The sequence below is a fragment of the Camelus bactrianus genome, chromosome 23 (genome assembly GCF_048773025.1).
Source record: "Camelus bactrianus isolate YW-2024 breed Bactrian camel chromosome 23, ASM4877302v1, whole genome shotgun sequence".
Classification (NCBI taxonomy): domain Eukaryota; kingdom Metazoa; phylum Chordata; class Mammalia; order Artiodactyla; family Camelidae; genus Camelus; species Camelus bactrianus.
In genome coordinates this window covers 22781329-22806483 of record NC_133561.1, presented here as the reverse complement: position 1 = coordinate 22806483, position 25155 = coordinate 22781329, and the positions used below count along the sequence as shown (strand labels likewise).

At 40.0% G+C, this 25155-nt stretch overlaps 1 protein-coding gene across 4 annotated transcripts in view; it reads right to left on the bottom strand.

The window, feature by feature from the left end:
- Positions 1-205: 205 nt before the first annotated feature.
- Positions 206-25155, bottom strand: part of HMCN1 (hemicentin 1) — a 399863-nt gene continuing 374913 nt past the window's right edge. For 3 of the 4 annotated variants that reach the window (XM_074351799.1, XM_074351800.1, XM_074351802.1), the window contains 9 exons: positions 24245-24364; positions 23182-23316; positions 20678-20791; positions 20013-20138; positions 17965-18093; positions 15734-16084; positions 11997-12116; positions 3051-3177; positions 206-1602 (listed from right to left, as the gene is read on the bottom strand). In XM_074351799.1, the coding sequence (XP_074207900.1) occupies positions 1236-1602; positions 3051-3177; positions 11997-12116; positions 15734-16084; positions 17965-18093; positions 20013-20138; positions 20678-20791; positions 23182-23316; positions 24245-24364 (1589 nt within the window). In that variant the 3' untranslated portion in view covers positions 206-1235. The remainder of the gene's footprint in view (positions 1603-3050; positions 3178-11996; positions 12117-15733; positions 16085-17964; positions 18094-20012; positions 20139-20677; positions 20792-23181; positions 23317-24244; positions 24365-25155) is intronic. The other variant, XM_074351801.1, reaches the window with a different exon arrangement.

The window sequence follows — 25155 nt, the reverse complement described above, 5'->3', positions numbered from 1 at the left end:
ACTGTCAAGCGATGGAGATATCATTTGACTTGGAGTCATAATGCCACTAATTAGCTGTGTTGGCTTAAGGAAGTTCCGTAAGTTACCAAAGTCCCAGGATTCTGATATGTAAAACACATATATGGGTGTGGCTATAAACTTTAATACCTCTTCTAGCTGTAAGGAAACAAACTGTAGGTTTTCAAAAAAGTTAAGAAAAAGTATGTGAAATTTTTACTTAGGCAGGTTTTACTGTAACAATGTTGGTTGTTTTATAAAATAATTTTACAAGAGTCCGTCAAGATATTATAAAGAAAATACACACTGAGGTAATATATATACACTTCATAAAAATAGAATACATCTTGGCAATTGGTCCAGAGTCTGTTACCACCGTGTACAGTGTATTGACGTTTACCATTTATACTAATTTGAACATACAAGATTTTCAGGAGAAACAATGAAAACTGTCCCATTGGTATTTAACTTTCTTTTTCCAATTGACAGGAAAATTTGAAAATGCTGGAATGTAAAATTATGGAGCTAATTGAATGGAAGGTCATATCAAAAACGTTACAGCAGAGATCCACGTTATCAACAGTCATCTGAGGACAAAGTAGTATTTTTTTCTATAACTTGTTTGTCGGGTTTCACAAAGTCACTGAAAATAATACCCTGCTTTTGGATGTTCAATCAAGGTGAGCACCATTTGGTATCAGGGAAAAAGGGACCTTCTAGAAGCTGTACTGTATTTTTAAAATGAGTGGTGTTTCTTTTTGTTCCTTAAAGTGAAAACAGTCCTATTGCAAAGTATCAGTACTTTAAAAAGGCATCTTCGTAAGTTACTTAAAACTGGTTTACTATGTTTTGGTCAAAGCCTATTATCATTCTTAAAGTGGTTAAATGCTCAAAAATCCACTTGGCTTTGAATTTGTTTTGTTATAGAAAATGATCTTAGCTACTATGAAACATCACTGACGTGTCCTTTAGATGTTAAGAATAATCTTTGGAAAGTAACTGCTCCAGTGTAATAAATTAAGAAAATACTAAGGGAGTTTTCTAGATCTTACCAAGAGATATGACAATGGTGGGATCAGGAACACGCCTCGGCAGTACCAAGGCAGGCACACAAAACAGCACAGCACCGTTTTCAAGTTGCCAAGGTTGCAACTGTTCAGGAGACCATAATCTAGAAGGAGGCTTGATTCCCATGATTGATGCAGTTGAAGCATGTGGATTAGGCTTTGGAGAGCTGCTCAGTATGGATAGGCGGACACAGCTATATAAACTATGAATGTGGTCTGATACTCGACGGTCCCGTTGGCACTGTAGGATAAGGCTCGAACCCTCATGCGGTAGGTCTCTGGCTCCCGGAGGGGTCGTGTTGTGTACACCACGCCTTTCAGATTTTCATCCCTTAAGGCAAAAGGAACAGTCTGGTCCTCATTTGTCATGAGGAACGTTGTCCTGGGATGCATCACTCCATCCTGCGTGTATGCAACCAGCCGGATCAAATCTTGATTGGCGGCTATTCCAAATGGGAGGGAGACAAGTTTGTATTCCAAGGCATATGGGCTCAAGGCACATTCCAGGTCATTGGGTGGACAGTTCTTGAGGCAGAACCTAAGGATGACAAACTCATGAAATGCATGCAGTTATCTGGCTCAGAAGCAGCAGGAGGCCTGATGTAGGTGATCATGATCCCTGACAACTTTGGGGCATTAAAGGCAGGAGACAGCCTGACGGCAAAACACCCAGTGTTCTGTGTCACTAACTCAAAGCAGATGGCAGTGAGAACATGCTGGTCGAGAGTCACAGACCTCTGTCTCGGCGCCATTAAAATCAGAAGCCTCTGAACCACTGAAGTATACGTACCACTAGAGTGTCTTTAAAATGAAAAGTCAGTTTTGGAAAGAGAAGCTTCTGCACAAATATTAGAAACCAGGACTTCTTAACGAGTGGAACAAAAACTCTTTAAAAATTTTAACATCTACCCTACTTGAAAGCAGAAATAGAATATATTGATATTTATCTTTCTAAGAATAATAAAAAGGTCAATTAGGACCCCTGAAAAACAAAACCTTCTTTTGTATTTGTCTTCCACATGATTTCAGATTAAGAATACTGTATTTTCTTTTTCTAGAGCTCACAGTGGCTGTTTTTTAATCATCATGAGTTAAGTTGTCTGCCAAAAATCACTGGTAATAAAAGAGTAAAACTTGAAAAAATGCACCAAAGACTACGTCCTGAAGATACGGAGTCCTCAGCCATGGTATTCTGAAGTCTCGTAAGTCTGTATTTGTAATTTTTTCCCTTTATATTCCCCCCAGACAGATTACTAATAGGCTTTTGATGGATCCTGGGCAGTCCACCCTTGACTGTGTTACAGCAACATGGTAGTCACCTCTGAGAGGAAAACAAAGTGTGAGACCCAACCAGCATCTGGTTTCAGATCCACCTCCTTATTTAGTGGGTCCTATTCCTGCTGACCATTCTCATGAATAACCATTTTTCAAACGCCCCAATTTTAACTTGGTACCTAAACAGAGTACAAAATTTCTGTAAGGGGAGGGAGAAAACAGAAGCTTATCCAGAACCCAGAAAAGACTGTTTCAGACGATATGTAAGCAAGATGACTTGTGAACGGACAGACCACTGACTCATCCTCGCTCCTCTCCACTCTCCTGGAGTCATGGTGACTCATCACCGTCACAGCCACGGTCCTCTGGGAGCACTCTAAAATTGTCTAGTTTCCATTGGTGTGGCCTCAGGGTTTTCAGGGCTTAAAGAAAGGCAGGCACTATCACTCCATACAACGTTCTTTGCTGAGGTGGAATCCTAGATGCTGTCTGGTGGATTACACACTGGGGAGACTTCCTCCAGGAAACCCAGCCTGAGCTCAGTTCTTGCTCATTGACTGAAGAAGGAACATACTGTCACCTCATGTCCCCTGGGGGTGACTGACTGCCTGTGAATGCAACCTGACTGCAGACAGGGTTTGTTGGTTAAGGAGAGAGAGAGAGGAAGGAAGAACTTGAAAAGCACGTCTGGGAAGAGAAGGCGAGACCTACCCCAGCACAGGATCCCGCCGGTAGTCAGGAGGACAGGGCGTATCGATGCACTGGTAGCTTCCTCTCACGTTGAAGCACACGCGATTCGGCCCGCAGCGCACGTTCTGCTCCAGACACTCGTCAACATCTACAACAGCCCAAGGAACATGCAGCATCAGCACTTCGGCTCAGAAAAGGCCGTCAGGGCAGGTGTGACTGGAGGGTGGCAGCTAGGTTTCTCCGCTCCCTGATTGAACGCGGCCGTTCTACCTGAGCCTCTCCAATCATACATGGGGGTCTTGATCCCTGGGGTGCTATTCCCCAGACTGCTCTGAAGATAAGGTTTTTTTTTTAAACACATGTGAAAAGACTAAATTAAAAAATTATGAAAAATAAGTTATGAAAATAGAAGGGAAGCTATTAAGAATGCTAATGGTTTTTATAATTGGAAAATAAGAGTGCATTTGGGTTTTGTAAAGCAAATAATACTTCAAATTCACAAAAACAAGCTAACAACTTAAAGGACATCTGTGAACCTTTCCATAGAGCAGAGAATCTCTTTAAAATGTGAGTGATCCTTCCATAGGATTTTGTTTTAGAAGTTCAAATTGTTGAGTGGGAAGTAGGGTAGTGAAAATTTAAAAAGTTATAAATTCAGGGGAGCTACAGGTCAGCTAGATCTTGTGGAAAAAATAAAGGGGAAAAAAACACACAGGATCAGAGATCCAAGTCTGATGAGTCCATCCTCACTTGTCGTGGGTGGAATCCTCTCCCAGGGTAAGGGCTCTCCCTAGGATATTGAGGAAACACGCAAATGAGATGCTCTTTGTTTTCCACAAAGATGTTAAATAAAAAAACACTCTTAAGAAGCATCAAGATGAGGCTCAAAAGCAGCTTTCTGAAAATGAACGTTTTTAAGCCATGATTCTTCACCTGAGGTCCATGTTTAAGCATCAAGGTATCTGTGAGTAAAAGTGCTTGTGTGTGTGTGTGTTTGCGCGAGACAAAGCAGGATTGAGATCGATGGATCAGTTTTCTGGAAAGAGTGTCCACAGAGTTTAACACAATTTTAAGAGATTTTGAGACCCCAGAGGTAAGAATCGCATTTTACAGCAATAGTTTCAAACACTGATACCTGTACTTCTCTGGTGGCGCATGAAAGCGTCCCAGCAGTATGAGAGCAGACAAGTACTTCAGGGAATCAATTTCCAGCCAGATTTGCATTTTCCATAAGTTCTCCTTTCTAAAATCAGTCTGCTTGAGAATTTCCTATGGCCTGGAGTTCTCCTTTCTCAAATTCTTCTGCTTTACAAAGAAAGGTTTCCCCGAATCCCCAGTCTCTATGCTGCAGGGTGCAAAATGCTTCCAGGCATGTGGGAACGGTGAGCGTACTGGTGGTATATATTGGTCGGGGCAGGCTGTAGTTCATCACAGCTACAAACCAACAGTCAGACCTCTCCATTTTAAATTAGATTTCATAAGTGAGCTGGCTGTCATAGGGGCACCTACTAACACTTTTACTTGAACAGAAAAATGACCTTAGACTTTTCTGACAGTCAATCTGGTTGGTTGAACAATGAGTGCAGACTTGGTCATCCTCCATTAACTGAGTTCAGTCTGCACTTCCAAAGTTTTGATGAATGTATATTTAAAACACATGAACACCAAATAACAATGCCAGAATTCATATCCTTTGTAACTATTTAAACACGGTAAGTTGCTTTTTTACAACTACGAGTTAAGTATAAGGTTTTTAAGTTTCTTTTTGGAGTAGGCAAACAAAATATGAAGACTATTTTGGAAAAAGTTTAAGCCAATTGGTGACATAAAGACACTTGTAACACTTTCTTTAGTATTTGAATAAATATACATCCTGATGTACAGGAGGGAACAGTTACAATTAATCGGACCCAAATTGGCTTTCTGCAAAGGTAGGTGCTAAAGGTCAAATGTACTTCTATTATGGAACTGGTGCCATGACCCGTGGGTATGTGTAACCATTACGTCACTTCACCGTAGTAAGTGACTTGGTATCTGCAGGAAGGTATTTGGTCTTTGGTTAAAGTTGTAAAGTCCTTTCCTGAACTTGTAAATAGCTTGGAATATTGTTATAAAAAAAAAGAGAAAGGAGAAAAGACATTCCAAGAGATGCTGTATTAATCATGGAGGATAACTATTAAATTTCTAAATTATTTACCATTTGCATTTCTGTCTCAAAAATGAGCATTTTAGATTTGGTTCCAAATAGATTCTGTTTTCTAAGGAAAATAACAATGTAATTATTTTAAACTTAACAGTCTGTACAAAGCTAGAATGATACGGAGTAAATCACCTACCTGACTTTAATGACATATGTGCTTTCTATTACTCAATTTATATTAGGACTACTCTTCCTCCAGGAATGGGACAGGGTGAACCATGTTTTAATTCTGTTAAATCTGGTGTCTGCAAACCAGTTTCTAATTATGATCTTAACTGTTAGAAGTGCTCTATCTCCTTGACAAAGTAAGATTGTCCCAGAATGAAATGAAAAAAAGCCCTTTAGGAAAATGTAAAAGAAATTCAATTAACCTTATCTTTTCTCTCATTAAGAAAAGTATTCCCGTCACATCCTTACTCCAAATTTCTTTTTCCCTCTAATTTTTTAAGTGAACTCATGCAGAAACATGGAGCCTAGTGGAGCTGCTAGGGTCTATGAAAATGGGGGCTTGGAGGCCAGAATCTGGACACATGTCTGCATAATAAGGGCAGCTACCTTATTATGGATGTTTACTGGCTGATTGTGAATCTATGAGGAAATATCAGATGCAAAGTGTTTGTCTCCAGCTCTATAATAATGTACACTACTCCCCCCCCCCCCAAAGAGCCTTCATTAAAGCATTGGAGCTTTGGGGAAGGTAGCTCTCCCTTGTATTCTATTCCTATCTCCTCAGGATTAGGCATCCTGGAGGCATTCATTCTACTCACTCATTTTTAAAAAAGAAGCCAGTAACGGAGAAACCAGGCTGTCTTCTGTTACCTGACAATGCAGTGATGGCTGGTTTTTATAAAATATTACAAAATTATGATTAAAAATTAAAGTATAGGCATTTCATCACATAAGTATGTGGCTACAAGAAAAGAATACCAAGATGAGCTGAAAAACTGTCATATTAATAACTTCAGAACCATATGAACGCATTTAACCAAGTGCTTCTGGAGACATTAAAGTAATTTAGGATAAAGGTACTTGAAACATTTGTCTTAGAGAAAGTAGAGAGTAATTCAGATTCTTGATAAACATTATGAATTACTTATTAAAACCTTGGATTAGAACACTCATTTCAAAGGCAAGCCAACACATATTTTTACATTTTTAGAATTAGATTAGTGGTGCTTAAAATTAGCATAACGACTTTTTAGTTTGTCTTCTCTGGTTCTGGAGAAAATTATGATCATTTCTATTTTTTTTTTTCATTTTGCGGTCTGGTGACGTTCTTCTTTAAAAGACATTTTATTTACTTTTATTTTTTAACACCTTGATTGTGGTATGGTTCCTGTAAAGTAAACTACACATATTTCAAGTATACAGTTTGATGAATTTTGATTGATAGATGTATACATACCAATGAAACCACTACCACAATCAAGATAGCTAACACTTCCATCACTGGGTATTGAACCCAGGACCTCTTGCATGCTAAACGTGTGCTCTCCCACTAAGCCAGAACCTCCCCACCAACTTCCATTTTTGACTAGTTGCTGTCCTTATTCAATGTTAAATTCACTTTAATTTCCTTTTTATTGTTAACATTTCTATCTGTAATGTATAAAGCTTCAAAAATTATCTCTGAATGAAAAGTAGTCTTGTGCCCCACATAAATGCCTCAGACACTGTCTAACGCTATAGACTCCAAGTGATTCTTTATAATTGTTTTCTCTCACCTTTTTTCTTAAGCCACAAAAATACTTAACTAATTTAAATTGCAAACATTTCAAATGACATCTGTTTCTTATCTGTGCACATTATTTTTCACTCTGAAGCACAAGTGAAAGTTGAAAAATATTTTGAACAGAATGAGTGACAAGGGCAACTAAAAAACAAACTGGCATAATTTAGAGAAGAAGGAAAAATTCTCTGAGAATAGGACATAAACATAACCCTTAAAAATCTGGCTAAGGGGTTTGTCGCCTGGTTGGTTATTTTGAATGCATCAGTACCTACCTCCTTCCTTCCTTGGTACCTATGAGGAGTGTAATGTTAGTGATGGGCACTGCTACCCCTTCAGGATTCTTGGGGGTGCAGAGCTGGGGAAAGTTATAAAATATGGACAATGTAAATGTTCTCATTTCCTCCTGCTGCCACAGTACGATGGCCCTGGTGTTCACAACATCATAGCAGAGACAAAGGACCATTGTAGACATTGTGAGATCTGTGATCAAGTCCTACCCTTGCTTTTGATGGTTTTAGGACATTTAGGCTCACATCACTGAGAATTAGTTTTAACATCTGTAGAATGGGTCCGTTATTGCTCTGGACAAAACTATACTGCTTAAAATGAAATAATAGTTGTTTTGGAAAAATATAAGATTATAATGTAAATGGTGAGAGAAGCAAGATGGCGGAGTAGAAGGACGCTTGTAGCTCACCCTCTCCCACAAACACACCAAGACCCACATCTACGGACCTACTCAGCCAACCAGAGCACCTGCCGAACTCCGACAGAACACCGCCCTCTTCAAAAGACACCAAAAACCTGGTAGGAGAAAAGGAAAGAAGAAAGAAGAAAAAGCAAAACAGCGCGGAACCGATCCCACGGGGAGGGAGCTGCAAGGGAGGACTGGCGCTCGTTCTCTGGGTCTCCCCCCTCCAAAGGAGAGGCCAGCGGGATAGAGGGGGAGCCTCCGAGGCTCAGATCTCCCCTGAGCACCCCTTGACTAACAGAACTGAGTTAAACAGGCACAAAGGGTCCCCACGGCACCCAGCCCAAGACGCGAGCCGGCAGCTGGGGCCGGGCCAGGCCGCCCGAACCGGGCGGAGGACGGGGGCTGCTGCACTGAGGCCGCCCCCGGGGACTGCAGGGGTCTGCGCGCCATGGCTGGGAGGGGATACAGAGCAGAACCACCTCAGTCCCCCATAGATTGTGAAAAAAAGCAAAGCAACACGGCTGGTGTGCCCTGGGGGGAGGGGTGCCGTAGCCTTTGTCTCCTCAGACCTGCGCGGCCATTACTGGTGCTTCTTGTGAGAAGAGAGGCGGGATGCAGCCACAGCCGCCATCTCCTCCTGTGTGCAGGGCCCGGACGGGGCTGAGCCCTGAATCCACACCGGGGACTCCGCAACCTCCTAGGCAGGACCGAGACTTGTTTACAGCCCGAGGCAGGTAGGGTCTTTCTGGCCTGGTGCCTCAGAAAACTCACGCCACCAAGACAAACAAGGAGCTGAGGTTTGGCACAGAGCAGGCGTGGGGCTGTTCCATGGTCTTCCCAGAGCCTGCCTACAGGGCGCCAACCCGAGGCTGAGCGGTCAGCTGCACAGAGCAGCGGAGCGACCAACACCAGGAGAGGGCGGGCTGCCACCCGCTTTCCTGGCAGGAACGCAGCACCTGACCATGGTGCTGGGAGGGAGTGCGATCCGCCCACCTGCCTTCCCCCCTCCCCCACCAGCATCTGACTGCGGCATCAGGAGGGGGAGGGGGAGGGACTCGCCTGCCCACCGGGTAAGAGCTCAGCTCCTGACTCAGTGTTGGGAGGGGGGCACGATCTGCTAGCTAACAGCCACTGGGAGCAGCACAGACGAGGGCGCCAACAGAGGGCCTCTGGAAACAGCAAGCTGAGTTTACAAAACAGGGCGAAGATACAAAGACCTCTCAATAAAATCATTAAGAGCACACCGTCTCCAGGAGAATTAGATAACATACTTTTTAAGCCACAGTGCCAGAGAGGTATGAGCAATATGAAGAAGCAGAGGAACCACTCCCAATTAAAAGATAAAGAGAAACCCCCTGAAAGCATGATCAAGGAAGTAGACATTGATGGCCTACTAGATCAAGATTTCAAAAAAGTGATCAAAGTACTAAAGGAACTGAAAGAAATAGTGTTTAGAGATATAAAATGTCAAAAATGAAATAGAAGCTATAAAGAACCAACTAGAATTATCAACTCATTTGCTGAGATGAGAGCTGACCTACAGGCTGTACAAAGCAGGTAATTCAGAGGGACAAATAAGTGACCTAGAAGACAGGACAACAGAAAGCACCCATCAGAACAGCTGAGAGAAAAACAAAAACAAATGAAAACAACATAAGGGACCTATGGGATAATAGAAAGCGTGCCAATCTACACATAATAGGTGTTTCAGAAGGGGAAGAAAGAACAAAGGGGATTGAAAAGGTATTTGAAGAAATCATGACTGAAAACTTCCCAAACCTAAAGGAATCAGATATCCAAGTACAGGAGGCTCAGAGGGTCCCAAACAGGAAGAACCCAAACAGACTCACACCAAGACATATCATAATCAAGATGGCCAGAGTCAAGGATAAAGAAATGATCCTAAAGGCAGCAAGAGAAAAAACAAAGAGTTACAAGGGCACCACCATAAGGCTCTCAGCTGATTTCTCTACACAAACACTACAGGCCAGAAGGGAGTGGCAAGATATATTCAAAGTCCTGAATGAAAAAAAGATGCAGCCTAGGATACTCTATCCAGCAAGGCTATCCTTTAGAATAGAAGGAGAGATAAAGAACTTCACAGACAAGCAAAAACTACAAGAGTTTAGCAACACTAAACCCATGCTAAAAGAAATATTGACAGGTCTACTCTAAATACAAAAGAAGCAGGATGTTACAAAATGAGAACTCTAACTGGAAAGGAGATAACTGCCATGAATTACAAAAAGAATAAACACAAAATTGTAAAAGAAGACATCTAAATCATTAATAGTGGGAGAGGGAACCAAGGAAAGCCACTGTGGAAAACAGTATGGAGATTCCTCAAAGGACTAGGAGTAGACTTACCATATGACCCAGGAATCCCGCTCCTGGGCATATATCCAGAAAGAGCCCTACTTCAAAATGACACCTGTACCCCAATGTTCATAGCTGCGTTATTTATAATAGCCAAGACATGGAAACAGCCTAAATGTTCATCAACAGATGACTGAATAAAGATGATGTGGTACATTTATACAATGGAATACTATTCAGCCATAAAAACCAACATAACGCCATTTGCATCAACATGGATGTTCCTGGAGAATGTCATTCTAAGTGAAGTAAGCCAGAAAGAGAAAGAAAAATACCATATGAGATCGCTTATATGAGGAATCTGAAAAAAAAAAAAAAAACCAAAACAAAACCATAAATACAAAACAGAAACAAACTCATGGACATAGAATACAAACTTGTGGTTGCCAAGGGGGCGGGGGGGGAGGGACAGACTGGGATTTTAAAATGTAGAATAGATAAACAAGATTATACTGTATAGCACAGAGAAACATATACGAGATCTTGTAGCTCATAGTGAAAAAAAAAATGTGACAATGAATATATACATGTTCATGTATGACTGAAGGGTTGTGCTCTACACTGGAATTTGACACAACATTGTAGAATGACTTACTTAATAAAAAATGTAAAAAAATTATAATGTAAACGTATTATTCAAAAGTACTTCAAAATTTAGTAGAATGTTCCTCATAGGGCAAGTTCTTAAATGTTTGGTGAGTGAGGGCTGGGAGTTTATTTATTGAGTTCAAGTTCCTGCTCCAGGCGATCAATGGGGGGGGGGGGGGCTCTCGGAGTGGATGAGTGGATTGGTTAGGGGTGGGGAGGCTCATGGTGAAGCCATTGTCCATCTTGGTCTTGCCTCCCAGAACACATTTCCATGACCTGCTTCCTAGCAAATCTTTTGTGAATCTTACAGAAAGGGAAAATTCAATCTAAATTCAACTGCAATAAAGCAGCCTTTTGGAGATTTGCTATACTTCAGAAAAGGACAGAATTTGTACCTTGCAGAAATTAATAAAATTCAGAGGCTTATTAAGACCTACATAATACTCATAGAGTTTGTCCACAAAATTGAGGGCATTTCTTAGAAGTTTTAAAGATTTACACAAGTTCATGTTTCTCTTTAAGTACACACTGCAATACACTACACCTCATATAAGTGCAATGCTCCTTTCACATTTTTCTGTAAAGAGGGTACTATTGAGATTGATAATTTTCCTCTTCCTACCATCACTACCCATTGTCTAAAACTCTGTTGTAAGACCTGCAGCCTTGGAGGTTGATCGTGCACTTACTTGCATGTCTGTCTCTGCTAGACTCTAAGATCATAAAGGGAAGAGAGTGTACGTTATTCACCTGTTTTAACCTTTTGCATCCTGCAGTGTTAACACATGATTAATACTCATGCTTTGACTCAAAGAATAGATTAATCATCACTGATCACTAAGACAGAGTCTAAAATAATGTCTAACACTGAGGTACACTGACTGAGCACTCTTCCTATTTCTCCTTCCTTTCTAGATGAACTGTGAAAACATGTTTGAAGAGGTCTATTCCTACTTATTTTTATTTATTTATTTTGTTATTTTGGGGAGAGGTAACTAGGTTTATTTATTAATTTGTTTTTAGTGGAGGTACTGGGGGTTGAACCCAGGACCTCATGCGTGCTTAAGCACGTGCTCTCCCACTGGGCTGTACCCTCCCTTCACTTAGTTTTAAATGTAATGACATGAACTGGCTCAGGCTTTCCTGCTCCTTCTAGTAAGACCATACCAAAAATGCTTCTTAACTCTTCTTTTGCTTAATTGGTTTCTCTTGCTTTTCCTACTTACAGAAGCAATGTTTACAGGTAAGTATGACCCACGGAATGTGAAAGGAAAGAAAGCAACTAGAAGAATAATTATTCAAAAAAATAATACAGTGAATTTCTCACACTGTCCTATGTGGGTTTTTAAGTCAATGAATGTCCCAACGTTTTCTTACCTTGACATGTCTTTCCATTGAGCATGAGTTGGTAACCAGGCGGGCAGATACACTGATAGCTTCCGAAGGTATTTTTACACTCGTGCTGGCAGATGTCTCTCTTTTCACATTCATCAATATCTGTGCAGAAGGAAAGCAGAGTGTATAACTATGCCAAACAGAAGCGAAACTGACAGAACCAGCTATAAACAAGTTGCTGACATACAACAGTAAACTTCTTGGGGATTTTACACTCATGTTTTAAAAAAATGCTCAGAGCTGTTTTATATCAGGATCTGTTTTTAGTGGAGTCCCACATAAACTGTCCTATGTTATAAAATATGAACATCTCTTCTGTATATAGGTATCTGTGAGCTGAAGACCCAAAATGGCCAATTTCTGTATTAGTTGAGCAAGATCGGAATGACAGATGAAACAGGCCAGTTAAGATTCTAAATCACCAAAGTACTAAGCACTTGACAAAATAGTAGAATTTACCTAAAAAACAAAGTTTCTATTTGAGATTTATTGGAAAAAGAAATATTAGTTTCTATTTTATTTAAATTTTAGCTGCCCCCATCTCTCCAATAGCCATGCATAGCTTTCCCACACACAGATACCAAGTGGGGGTGGTTTTTATCTTTGCGATATGAATAGTCATCAAACTTCACAAGTGCAATACTAATGGTGACTACATACACACAGGGGCTGTGTGACCTTGGGCCAGACACTTAGTGTCTCAAGATCTCAGTTGATTCTTCTGCCAAAAGGAGTTATTGATAGACTCTCCCTCACAGCTTTGTTGGAAGGTTCAAGTCAGGTAATATAGGAGAAAACATTTTATAAACAGCTAGCTATCTGCTACAATTAAACAAAACTAAGAAAACAGCAATAAAAAGGAGAGCGGGAACAGTTAAAAATTAATTGATACTTGATCAGGGGGACTTGAGAGGTCTCAGATTTCTTGTCCCAATAGCTTGGCTTTGACTAATATTAAAATCTGCCAACCAGTGGAAGGAGGAAGAGGAGAATGGGTATGACACGGGAGCAGGAGTGCTGTGGGCTGGAAGTAAAGAGAAGACAAACTGAAAACTGGGAGACAACGCAGAGCAAAGCGCCCTGTCCACTCTGCATATGTTGCATGTGCTCAGAATATAATTGCAATGATTCAAAATCTGTTAATCACAAACACTCATCAAAAATTTACTATTGTTTTTGCCCCATTTTCAGTAACCAAAGCATTCATCCCAGAATTCGGGTGAGTTATTTTTACTTTTTCTCTATTATCCGCTTTAACCAGAGGAAATAATAATATAATAACAGAAATGTAAATGATGTTGAATTCCAAGTAGTCAACGCTGCACGTTCCAGAGTATGAATTTTAAAGTGTCCCCAAGGGTGATTTCTGTGTCCGGGAGCAATGCAACATTCCCTTTTCCTGGGAGGCTTTGGAATTCCCTAAAAAGTGAAATTTTAGCCCAAGTCTCACAAGATTTCATAGTGTTAATTTGAATCTTTTGTAAGTTATTCATTCCAGATGGTTAATTAAAGGCATTTGGTGTTTATTGCAAGTTGCTCATTCTGTAATTCCAAAGCTGTCTGCAGTCTTAGTGTAAATTTCTTTATTAGTACCAAACACCATAAACTACCATATTTTAAGAAATATTTCTAAACATCTAAGCCTATTAATTGCCCCCAATAAAACTCAAATATCCAGTAATAGGCTAGTTATAAAGTTTACTTTAGATTGTCTTCAATATTGGTCCTCATTCTGAAATAGTAGCTGCCTCACACTGCAGATGGTTTAGGGAAAGTAATTCATATAAACATATTAGTATAATAGAAACAAAAGACACAGAAAGCATAAGACTACTATGATGAAACTACAGGGCATAGACAGTGATAAAGAAACGGAGAACTGATTATCAATCAGGGACACTTCCTTAAAATGACTTGGACCTTCCTTCAGATGATTTAGAAGACGTCAACTAAATGGTATATGGTGTGAGGAATGTAGTTTCATTCATTTATCATAGCATAAAGATTTCTGGTGCATGAAAATAAAGGCAGAAGAGAAGAAGATGAGGGCAGGGACTCAGATGTTAATAGAAGATGAAAACCCTTTCGTGGGAATGACTATTTGGAAGAAACTGAAGGACAAAATGTCAGATGTTAATTCCATCAATAAAAGAATAGTGGAAAGAGGTAACAACTGTGGGCACAAAAAATTACCAATGGAAAAAACCAGTAAGAATGGTTTGGAGCAGGCTGAGAGTGATGTTTGATATACTCCAAGGATAGTGAAGTCCAGAGGTTTAGTAATTAAGTCGTATTTGACCGTATGGGACAAAATGCAGAGAGCTGTTAACAAATCCATTAATGCTTGAAGTTCAAGGAGCAAAAGCAACTAGCGCTGTCTAAAGTTCTAGGAAGCTGATCACGGAGAGGATTCCATATGCATCATATTAAGCTTCAGGTACGTCAAGACATTTAACAGAAAAGGTCTGGGAACATAAGGACCTAAAGAACAAAGGTTAAAGTGTAAGGATCCAGAAGGTTTGAGGGTCCGGCTAAGTAGAGGTGATACAAGAAGCTGGGTCCACCTAAGCATGACTGAGAAAGCACGTGTAAAAAGATGATGCGGGGGGGAGGGCTTGGAGAAGGGCAGAAAAAGAGATGATGACAGTTGAACGTCAAATTGAAGGAAAATTGAAGGTATTTTTTTAAGGATGGTATTGGGGATTGAACCCAGGATCTCGTGCATATTAAGCATGTACTCTACCGCCAAGCTATTTCCTTTCCTCCAGAAGGCATTTAAAAAAAATGTTTAAAAGAGCATATCTGGGAGAGAATAAGCAAAGCATAGAATACTTAGGAAAAATGCAAGAACATGAGGTTGGGATAGGGGTCTTCAAATTTAAACAATTTCTTCCTCCCTTCTTGCCTCCCTCCTCGCTGTCTCATTTCTTCTAACCAATTGTGGGGCTAGTCCTCGTTTGCTTATTCCCCTTGGTGCGTAGCTCAGTGACATACAAACTGGATACTCACAGGAAATGGAATTAAATGAATGACAGATGATCATGCCTGCAACTCAACTGAAAACAAGGTCTCAGTCCTTGAGCTGGAAATTACACTTCACTTTTGCAAACAAATTAAGTTACAGATTTGTGAGTTTAGATAAAGATACTGAAAGCATGTATTTTAGAACAATGGAAACAAGTTATTTTGGATCCAGCTCACATCTTTTCAGTGGCTTACATATATACAAGATAATCCAATGGAGAAGGTCCACAGGGACTGTGGGACAATAGTCACGGCACTGTTGGTTGTCATACAGAACAAGCAACAAACACTTTCAAACCACTGCTACAGCATCCATCAGATAAAGCAATAATGACAGTATATATTATGGGCCATATGCATATTCTCATTTTAAAAAACTACCTTCTGGATGCCACTGAATTTTATTTCTCTATGGCATTAAATTTAGTCCCACTTACAGGGCGATCGAAAAAGAGAAACTGCCAATATAGAATATTATATTGGCAGAATGCCCACATACAAATATATCATTTATTTGATAAAATCCATAATAGTTTTTAGGTGCCAGAGTCAATGTCTTAAAACTCTGAGCCATGCCAGACTTGAGGACAGATGTGGTTCACTGCACCCAGATGCTCACAGGTGCCGTACATACGCTTAGACCCTGGTCCATAAGTGAGCCCGCAGACGGGAAATGTGGTACCGCTGACATTTACCTACACATGTGTCATGGGTTGCCTCAGAGCCTTCAGGGCAAGTTTTCCTAACAGTCCTTCTAGTCCTGGAGAGAGATGTTCTGCGGTTTCTATACTCTGAGTAGGAGCTGTAGAGATGTGAGTACTGCCTGTAATGCGGCCGAGGTTGATAGCTGTTCCTCACGGGGGAGAACCGGGCAGGGTTAGAGCTACTGTACTGAGTGCCGTGATTTGGCAGCCTCTCCAGTCCAGCGCAAGATTTCCCGTCCCCTAATAAATGCTGTGCTGGTGGACAGGTACACTCGAAGCTGCCAGGGGTGTTGGAGCACTGATATGCACAAGGCTTAGGCACTTGTTCACATTCATTAATGTCTGCTCGTGTGCCATGATACATAAAAAAGAGAAAAAAAAAAACACATACACACACACACAGAAAACACAGGGATAAAGAATCAGTCTGTGGAACAAACTGAAGACATTATGTTACCCTCCCAAGTCACTTCTCAACTGTTCTGAACTTTTGAGAAAGCATTCATCACTCAGCTATGAATGTGTAGAAAGACTCTCCCTAAAGGTTGCTTCATACGTACAGTCGAAACATACAGGGCTGTAATGGAAAATGTGGTCTTGAATCCAGAAAAACTGGAGTACAAAGCTAATACAGATCTTAATTTTGTTGGCGGAGGAGAGAATGCAATCCCATCTCTCGTTTGCATTTAATCATAACATTAATCACTAGTACTTCTGATCTTTCATATAATTACAAGTTGTAGCTGTACCAATATTCCTGCATCTGAAAACAGTTTTATTTTCACTTGTCTCTTTTGAATCAATAATTTTAATGAATAACCATGCCAAGTGCACTTTCTTAACAAAAAAATTAAAAAGGAAATGAAGACACAATCATTTCTTAGTAAGATAAAGTCACAAATTTCAAAAATTAAAGTTATTTTCCTTTGTATTTCTAGGTCAACACAGAGTTTGTACTCACAACTCTTCCTGTGCATTGGAAAAGTGAATAAAAACTAGAGATGAAAACCAGATTCTTTACCTCATTACCACAGTGACATGAAAGAAAACATGAATAAGCAGAGTGAAAGTAGTAAATTTTGCTTTAAAAATTATTTCAGTTGGCAAAAGTTAAAGTTCACATTTTCAATCCCTTTCAGGCAATCAATGGCTGATTCACTTCACTGGTTCAGCCCCCAGCCCAGTTCCTGACATTCAGCTTTCATTCAAATTAGTGAACAAATACACACATTTCATTCTGCTAGGTCACTGTAATGACTGATCAAGATGTTAAATTATATATAAATTATGATATCTAAATAGAAGACTAAAATGATAAGCATTTCTGATATTAAAACATTTATATTAAGAGTTTCTAATAATGGTATCACTTTAAACATTTGCTATGTGCAAAGTACTATGCTAGGGACTAAAGACAGATCTATGTCTTTATGGAAGAATTTGCTATAAAGAATTAAATAGACAACCAAGACATCTGATTTTAAAAGTGTAATAGCATGCAAACCAGAAGCCAGTATTTAAAAGCTCACACAGTTTTGTTTTTTTTTTTGCTGCAGGTAAATGTTCTGAGGAGGAATATAACTTTATAGGTCATTTTTTTCATTGTGAATGTATTAATTTAAAAAATATCCTTACTTGCTTACAGATATTTTCTATTGTCTTTACCTGACTTACTTTATATTCAAGTATAAGTAAGATGGAAACAATTAGGGAATTGGGAGAATTAAGTGAGATTCTTGGCGCAGGCAATGCCGTATGGTAAGCACTAAATACACGGTACAGTAGTAACTGTCAATTCACTTAAACAGTGTTCACATTTTAATCCCTCATAACTAAACCTTCATAGTCCATACAGGTAAACTTTATAAATAAAATGTTTCTATGCAATCATTTATATCATGTGTACAGAGAGAGAATCAATGAGATAATCTTTTCATAATTGTCATGGCAATTACATCAGAACTTCCCTTTGATTAACATATAGTGTATAGTAAGCACTCTGTGTGGTTATTATCATCACTTGAAATGTCAGCATAGATTGAACTCAATATGAAGTCTCTAAGAAGTAATTCAAATTGGGTAACGAGTAACTTAAAGCAACTTACAAACCTTCTAATTGTAGCAAGAATGCATTTGAGGGTAGAGTGGTCCTAATCAAGTTGGTAAGGCTGCGTGACTGTGTCAGCAGCTTTATTCCTCAACGAGAGTTCCTGTGGACTTACCCATACAGGGTCTTCCAACTCCTTGAGACCGGTAACCTCTTGGACACACACAGCGATAGCTGCCTCTCGTATTCTCACATATCTGGTTATATCTGCACTGATGGGTCCCATCTTTACACTCATCAATATCTACGGACATGGAGGCAATAAAAAGCAGTAACATTTTCTCTTTCAAAACCTAGTCATCATATTTAAAATAAACATTTTAATTGTTTAGAATGTTGCACTTCTCACCATGTGGTTGGGACCTGGAGTCAGAAAACCTGGGTTCAAGTCCCAGCCCAGGCACTCATTTAACTGGCTCCTTTTCCTCCTCCTGCTTCGTACTATGGAAAGAGTTTTGTTCTAGCTTTTTCCTCCCTCCTCTATATCCCTCCTGCTTTGGCCATCTTTTTTATACCAGCGACTCTAGTGAGCTTGCTGATGTGCATTTAGAGCACATTTAGTATCACATTGTGTCTTACCCATAGTCCCAAATTTCCAGCTCCTAGCTGGTCATCTCCATTGCCATGTTTTACTAGAACTTTAAACTCAGCAAGTCCCAGGTGTCTTACCATTACTCCCTTATTTATAACAACAGACAACCAGGCAGCAAACGTCAGTTATCTTGTACTTATTCCCTCAGTTTCCAAGTAATTATACTTCCTTCTAACAAACCCAGATGGCCCCACACTCCATTTGCACTCAGCTAAATTCTTCCTGTAGCTTCTTAGTCTTTGGATCTTTCAGATGATCTCATTTCTAGTTAATCTTATACATAATGACAGAGTCAATATTCTTAAAAAAACGTACAGTTGCACATAACTTCATATGATGCTCTGAGTTGGCTACTAGTCTTAGGAGTTAAGAAAAATATTTGTCTGTATTAATATTGTTGAAAAGAGTCTTTCAAATCTGATAGTACAACTCTCTACCCCCCGTTTTTTTTTAAAGCATACTAAACGTCCATGTACCTCCGTCAGTGTCAGGTGCTCAGTACACTGTCATTTAGATCTACCCCCTCCCCTCACTCAGATACTATTTTAAAATAAATCCAAGACATATTGCAAACTTATTAATAAATATTTCAGTATGAAATTCTTAAAATGTCCCATTTTTAAAATGAAAACCTTAAACTCAAATTTCTGTGTCATCTTAAGACTTGTTCAAGGCCAGATGGCTGTCAAGTAGGGAGGACGAATTTTAACCTGTTACCTATCTCGTAGTCCAGCTCTTTCCCCCTCATACGGGGCTTCTTTGCTTTTTCTCCCACCTCCTCTTATTTACATTCCATTCAAGGCTATATTTAAATGTGGTCACGTCTATAAAAACTCTGATAGTCACTCTTATTAGGTAAGATCACTCTTTCGAGCACTCTTGTACAATTTTATTTGTTCCTCTTTTATGGTATTTCAACCTGCCTTGTATCTTTTTTTTCTTTCTTTCTTTCTTTCTTTTTTTTTTTTAGTTTTGGTGAGGGGAGTGATCTAGCCCAGTCGACTATAAGGACATGAGAGCAAGAATGCTATCAGTTTTATTTCTGTAAATCATGCAGCTCACAGTTCTGCTAACTATGGCAGACTGGTACCGAAAAGGCACATAAAGGAAAAACCTAGGGAGAAACAGAATTTACTTTATTGCCTGGTCAGTGATTTGCCAGCTAAAGAATATGTAGTTTTAAAATAATTGTATTTTGAACTTTTACTAAAACTCTACAAGCATAATTTTTTAACCCCTCCAATGAAATTCTTAACATCTATGCTAAATTTCACATTAGAAATTATGTGAGATATTACTACTCATGTGGGTATTAAATTATATGAACCACTTGTGTAACTGATGGGAGCTCAAAATGGCCCTAAGTCTTTCTGATGAGCTTTCATTTCCTGGGGGAGCCGTGACCCTGAGATCCCAGAGGTCAACCACAGTAGAAGTTGGGAGCAAAAAAACCTGTGGAAAAAGACAGTTCCTTGTTAGAGTAAATTTCCTCTGATCATTTCAGAATGGATACCTTACTTGGCTTGTTGATGGTAAACGGATCTCAGTCACTGAAACAGCCAGACACTCACCAATGCAGGTTCCATTTTCTGCCTTGGTCATTCCGTTTGGACAAAGGTCAATGCATTTATAGCCACCACGGGTGTTCTTGCAGTGCTGATCTGGCCGGCATACGTTCTGTCTACACTCATTTACATCTTCATAAAAGAATGAAGGTAATGCAGATTGAGAAAGGGAGTTCTTCCACTTTTCCATAAAAATTATACCTTTGGATTTTAAGGATGTTATAAACGAATACAGATGCTGGTTATATAATCATAGTACAAGGTTAAAGGGTTCAAATCCATCAGGGTATGTAACACACTTTATTTTAAAACATAATGATAAAAATGAAAAACAAAATACTATTTCACAGAGCGGGTAGCCATACCAACCACTCCGGCCTCCTAGAAAAATAAAAATTATATGTGTACTATAAATAACTTCATGTATATATATTTTATGATTTTGTGAAAAGATTTGGTAATATACTAGGGGAAATGTTAAAAAAAAAAGGTCACGTAATTAGAAAATGAAACCTGTAAACTATACTGTTTGCTTCCATGTTGGTTTTGCATGGATCACATCCAGGAAGCTGGCAGGTGTCCTATTTATAAATCCAGCCCAGGACATGGATTAGACACCATTAAGAAGTTACAAAGATGTCACTGCTTTGACTTCAAAGCCCTTTCCTTACCCAGACATTTTCTGCCTTTGAGCTGATACCCAGGTTCACATCCACAGTGAAAACTTCCTATGGCATTGAAACAGCGGTGGTGACAGGGGTTGGATTCCTGACATTCATTAATATCTGTAAAATAAAACATTCATTTCAGGCTACTAGAAAATTTGGGTTAACTTATCCCAAGTGTTTAACATTTTAGTGATCTGTGATCATTATCATGTTTAAGATCTTCCCTAAAATGAATCCAATCCAATTGCTCTCAAGTGACCTGCTTGATAATTGACAGAATTAACTGCTGGAGAAGGTTTCTCTCTGTAACACTGCTCCAAGTAGACGTTCACTGGAGATTCAGAACTCTGTCGATGCAACACTTCTCTGCTTTAAATATTTTACTTACTGTATGCCTCCCACTCCTGTTTATAGGAAATTTCAGCCCTGGAAAGTTGCTGACAGATTGGAGTACTGAAGATGGGGACAGGAGGGAGCTAAGGTCTTCGGCAGTATCTTCTGCAGTTTGACCTTTCCTCCCAATTTTTGCTGCTACTAGCCTGATGCAGGTCTTTATAATCTTGGGCTCAAATGATTGCAGCAGCTTTAGCTTTTCTCCTCATCTGTAGTCACTGTCAAATTAATCTTCGTGAACACCACCTGGGTCATAGCTCAGTAAAAAAAAAAAGTGCAGATAGGAACTCCCAAGCTCATATGCACTTGCCTGTGTTTTATACCTTCTCCCCTCTCCTTCCTTCCAGTCCCAGAAGAAGAGATCACTTCTCCCAATAAAGAAAAAGTCCTCTTTGAGCTTTTGATCTCTGCAGCCCGTCTCCTCCTTCCTCGCCAAGATGAGGACTGGTCCAGCGATCACTCCCTCCTCTTAGGTATTTTTAAAGCCCTTCTTCCTTACTGTCATCTTTCCCCTAACTCTGTAGACATAATCGAGTCCTTCCTATCCTAACAAAATCCCTCTCAGAGGTCTACACTCACCTCAGGATCCTGCCACTTCTGTTCTATTCCGACCCTCAAAAGAACAATCACCCTAGTTTAGGTTCTCCATGTTCTCACCTTACATTCCCAGGTTCAAGATTTCCCATGTTGTATTTTGTACTTGTCCTCTATTTCAAATCTTCGAATTTAATCTTTCAAAATTGGTACATTGTTCATACAAATGCACAAACGTGATCATATACTTATGAAAGGTTTTCTTAGAGCAGTTTTTTCTTCTTTTATCTTGGCTTCCCTTATCACTGTTTACCCTTCTTGTCCACCAAAGCCAACCTACATTAACAATCTAGTATAAATAATAGCGTATCTTTTCTATGTACACCTATGTCTCTTTCTAAATATATGGCTCTATTTCCCTTTTCTTTGGTTATTGTTTGTTTTCCACTGACATAATCTTTTCTACACGGGTTACACATACTTTCCTACATCTTACTGTTCTCACTGAACAACACCTCATGGAAATTCCTCCAAGCCAAACAGGCTTCATTCCAATCTTTATAATGGCAGCACACTGGTTCATGGTAATAAATGTACCACAATTCATTCATTCTTTCTACTAATTGATAGGAATTGGGTTTGTATCCACTGTTTCTTCTTATGGAAAATCCTGGTAAGGAGCTTTATTCATAACTGCTAAAACTTGCAAGTGCCAAGATGTCCTTCAGCAGGTGAATGGATAAGTAAACTGCGGTCCATTTATACAATGGATTATTTTTCAGCACTAAAAAGAAATGAGCTATCAACCCACGAAAAGACATGGAGGAAACTTACATGCATATTACTACGTGAAAGAAGCCAATCTGAAAGGGCCCCATACTGCATACTTCCAACTAGAAAAGCATTCTGGAAGAGGTAAAGATAGAGAGACAATAAAGGGGTCCGTAGTTGCCAGAGGCTGGGGAAGGGAGGGGTGACTAGGTGAAGCACAGAAGAGTCTCAGGGCAGGGACACTGTTCTGTCTGATACTATGATGGAGGATACATGTCGTTATTCAGTGGTCAAAACCTACAGAAGGTGCAACATCCAGAGTGAGTCCTAATGTAAACAGTGGAGTTTGGGTGGTAATGATGTGTCAATGTAGTTTATCCTCCATCAGAAATGTTCCACTCTGGCGCAGGACGCGGACAGTCTGGGAGATGATGCATGAGTTGGGGCAGGGAGAATAGGGGAAATCTCTTTACCTTCTACTCAGATTTCCTGTGAATCTAAAACTGCTCTAAAGATAAAGTCTATTAATAAAGTCCTGCACTAAATATTCAATAATCTTACATAATGGAGTTTTATGAAACAGATTCTATTACAGTCATGCTGTATGATCGCTCTCAAATATAACAGGCAAGTCTTATTCAAACTTGTTACAAATACTATGTTACAAATACTTAAAACAGCCGCGGAATATTACATCGAAACAACCTACTGAGAAGCTCAATCTACCAGAGTTGACTCTAAATGATTCAAAAAGCAGGGCTTTTAATTCTTAGCATGGTGAAATTAACCAAGGGCTTCCGTCTGCATACCTCGACAACTCAGCCCGTCACTGGTTCTTCGAAAGCCGATTCCGCAGCGGACCACGCAGCGGTAAGACCCGATGGTGTTGTCACAGTCCTGACCAGCGTGGCAGATGTGTCCCCCCAGCGCACACTCGTCAATATCTGCAACAAAGTGAGTCACTCAACTAAGGTGAGCTGAGGAAAAGCAACCTGGGAACTTGCTGTGAAGGGGGGATAAGAAAAGCAAGAAGACACAAGAGCAAGAACGCAGAATTTGGGGGGCGAGTCATTTCAGGTGGGCTAAGTAGCTGCCAGGCTCCCAGCAGCGCAGTGTGGTATCGTCACAGATGGAGCCGTCCATCAGACCACTATAAATTGGGTGGCTTTAAAAAGTTACTTCTCCTTTCTGACATCTCAGCTTCCTGATCTGTAAAATGAGGATGGTAGTATCTGTCTCTTGGCACTGTTGCCGAGAATGGAAGGAAATAGTGTACACAAGGGGCCCAGTGTACACAAGGGTCCCAGTCCACACGAGACATTCCATAAACGTTACTCCTGTGCCTTCCTAGGCCCCCCCACTCCCTCTCTCTCTCTTTTGCATTGAGAAGAGGATCTCTTTGGGCATAGAGGGAGAAATCCTTTCTTCTTTTCATCATTTTTAATTTATTTATAAAACTAGACTCTTATACAACTTCTAACTTTGAAGCATACCTAGAATCTGATAGAAAAGTCTTTTTTTTCATGTTTCCAAAGTGCTACCAGGATTGTGTAATTTACTTAAATTCTTTATAACCTCTTTCTTCCTTACTTTTATCCCTGTAGAATGAGTATGGTGGTAAGAGACCTGCCTGCCTCTCTTCATTGTGATGCGGGGATTGAGCGAGTCACTACAGGCGTCCCTGTCCACAGAGGGCCCCAATATGAAGGTTGTGTTTGAGCAGAATTCCCTCCTTTTTCTTTTTTTCAAGCTAATGAAGGTGGAGGCAGAAAGTGGAAGAAAGGAGAGCACTGGTCTACCCTGCTTTTCCTGGGTCAGAGATCACCACTCCCACCGCGTAAGTGTGTTGCTGAGACTCAGCTCTGTGACTACCTTGACAAGTTCTTCCGTCCGCAGCTATGGTGAGGCCTTTCGGGCAGGAGCAATAGTAGGTTCCCACGGCATTATGACAGACATGGGAGCAGGGATTCCCTGCCGCACACTCGTCTTCATCTGAGAGAAGAAACAAACAAACAAAAAAACCCAATTAGTGTGCAGAACTTCTACTTTCTGGAGGTTATTAAAGATGGTGAAAAGAATTGCTTATAGAGGCCAATGGATGAATCAAATGCAACAGGTAATGTTCCAAGTACCACAAAATGCAAACACTAAATAAAAATTAATTTTGGGTCCACAAATTATCTCTGATAGTGAATAGATGGTTAGAGTAATTCTAAAACAATGATGATATAGCTAAGATACAATGACCATTTATGGTGATCTAAGTGCTTTTTACCTATGTTAACTCATTCCTCACAACATCCCCAGGAGATAGGTTTTTTTTTTTTTTTTTAATTGCTATCCTCATTTTGCATGATAAAACTGAGAAACAAAGAGGTTAAATAAATTGCTCAGGGGCACAGGGGTCATTATCGGCAGAGCTGGGATTTGAACCTGGGTGGTGTAGTTTCTAAAGACCATCCTTTTACCACTACACCACATTACACTGCCTACCAGTGAAAGAAAAGCACTGTGTATGCAAACTTGAGCCCCTCCAGCCATTTACTGAGCTGTTTACTTATCTGCGGCTCTCTTGGCTGGCACTTGGATGGGACAGGGAGGTGCAGTCATTAGTCCTCCGCCCGCAGTCCAGCCTTATCCTGTGACTGAGCAATTCTAGGGTTAGTTGACTTAGGTGGAGTTGAATTATTGCTGTTTCACATTCATGGCAATCAAGTGGCCACGGAGTCCAGTGTTTTGTCCCTGTGTTCACTCCGCCCCTGTACTTGATCACAATCCCTGAC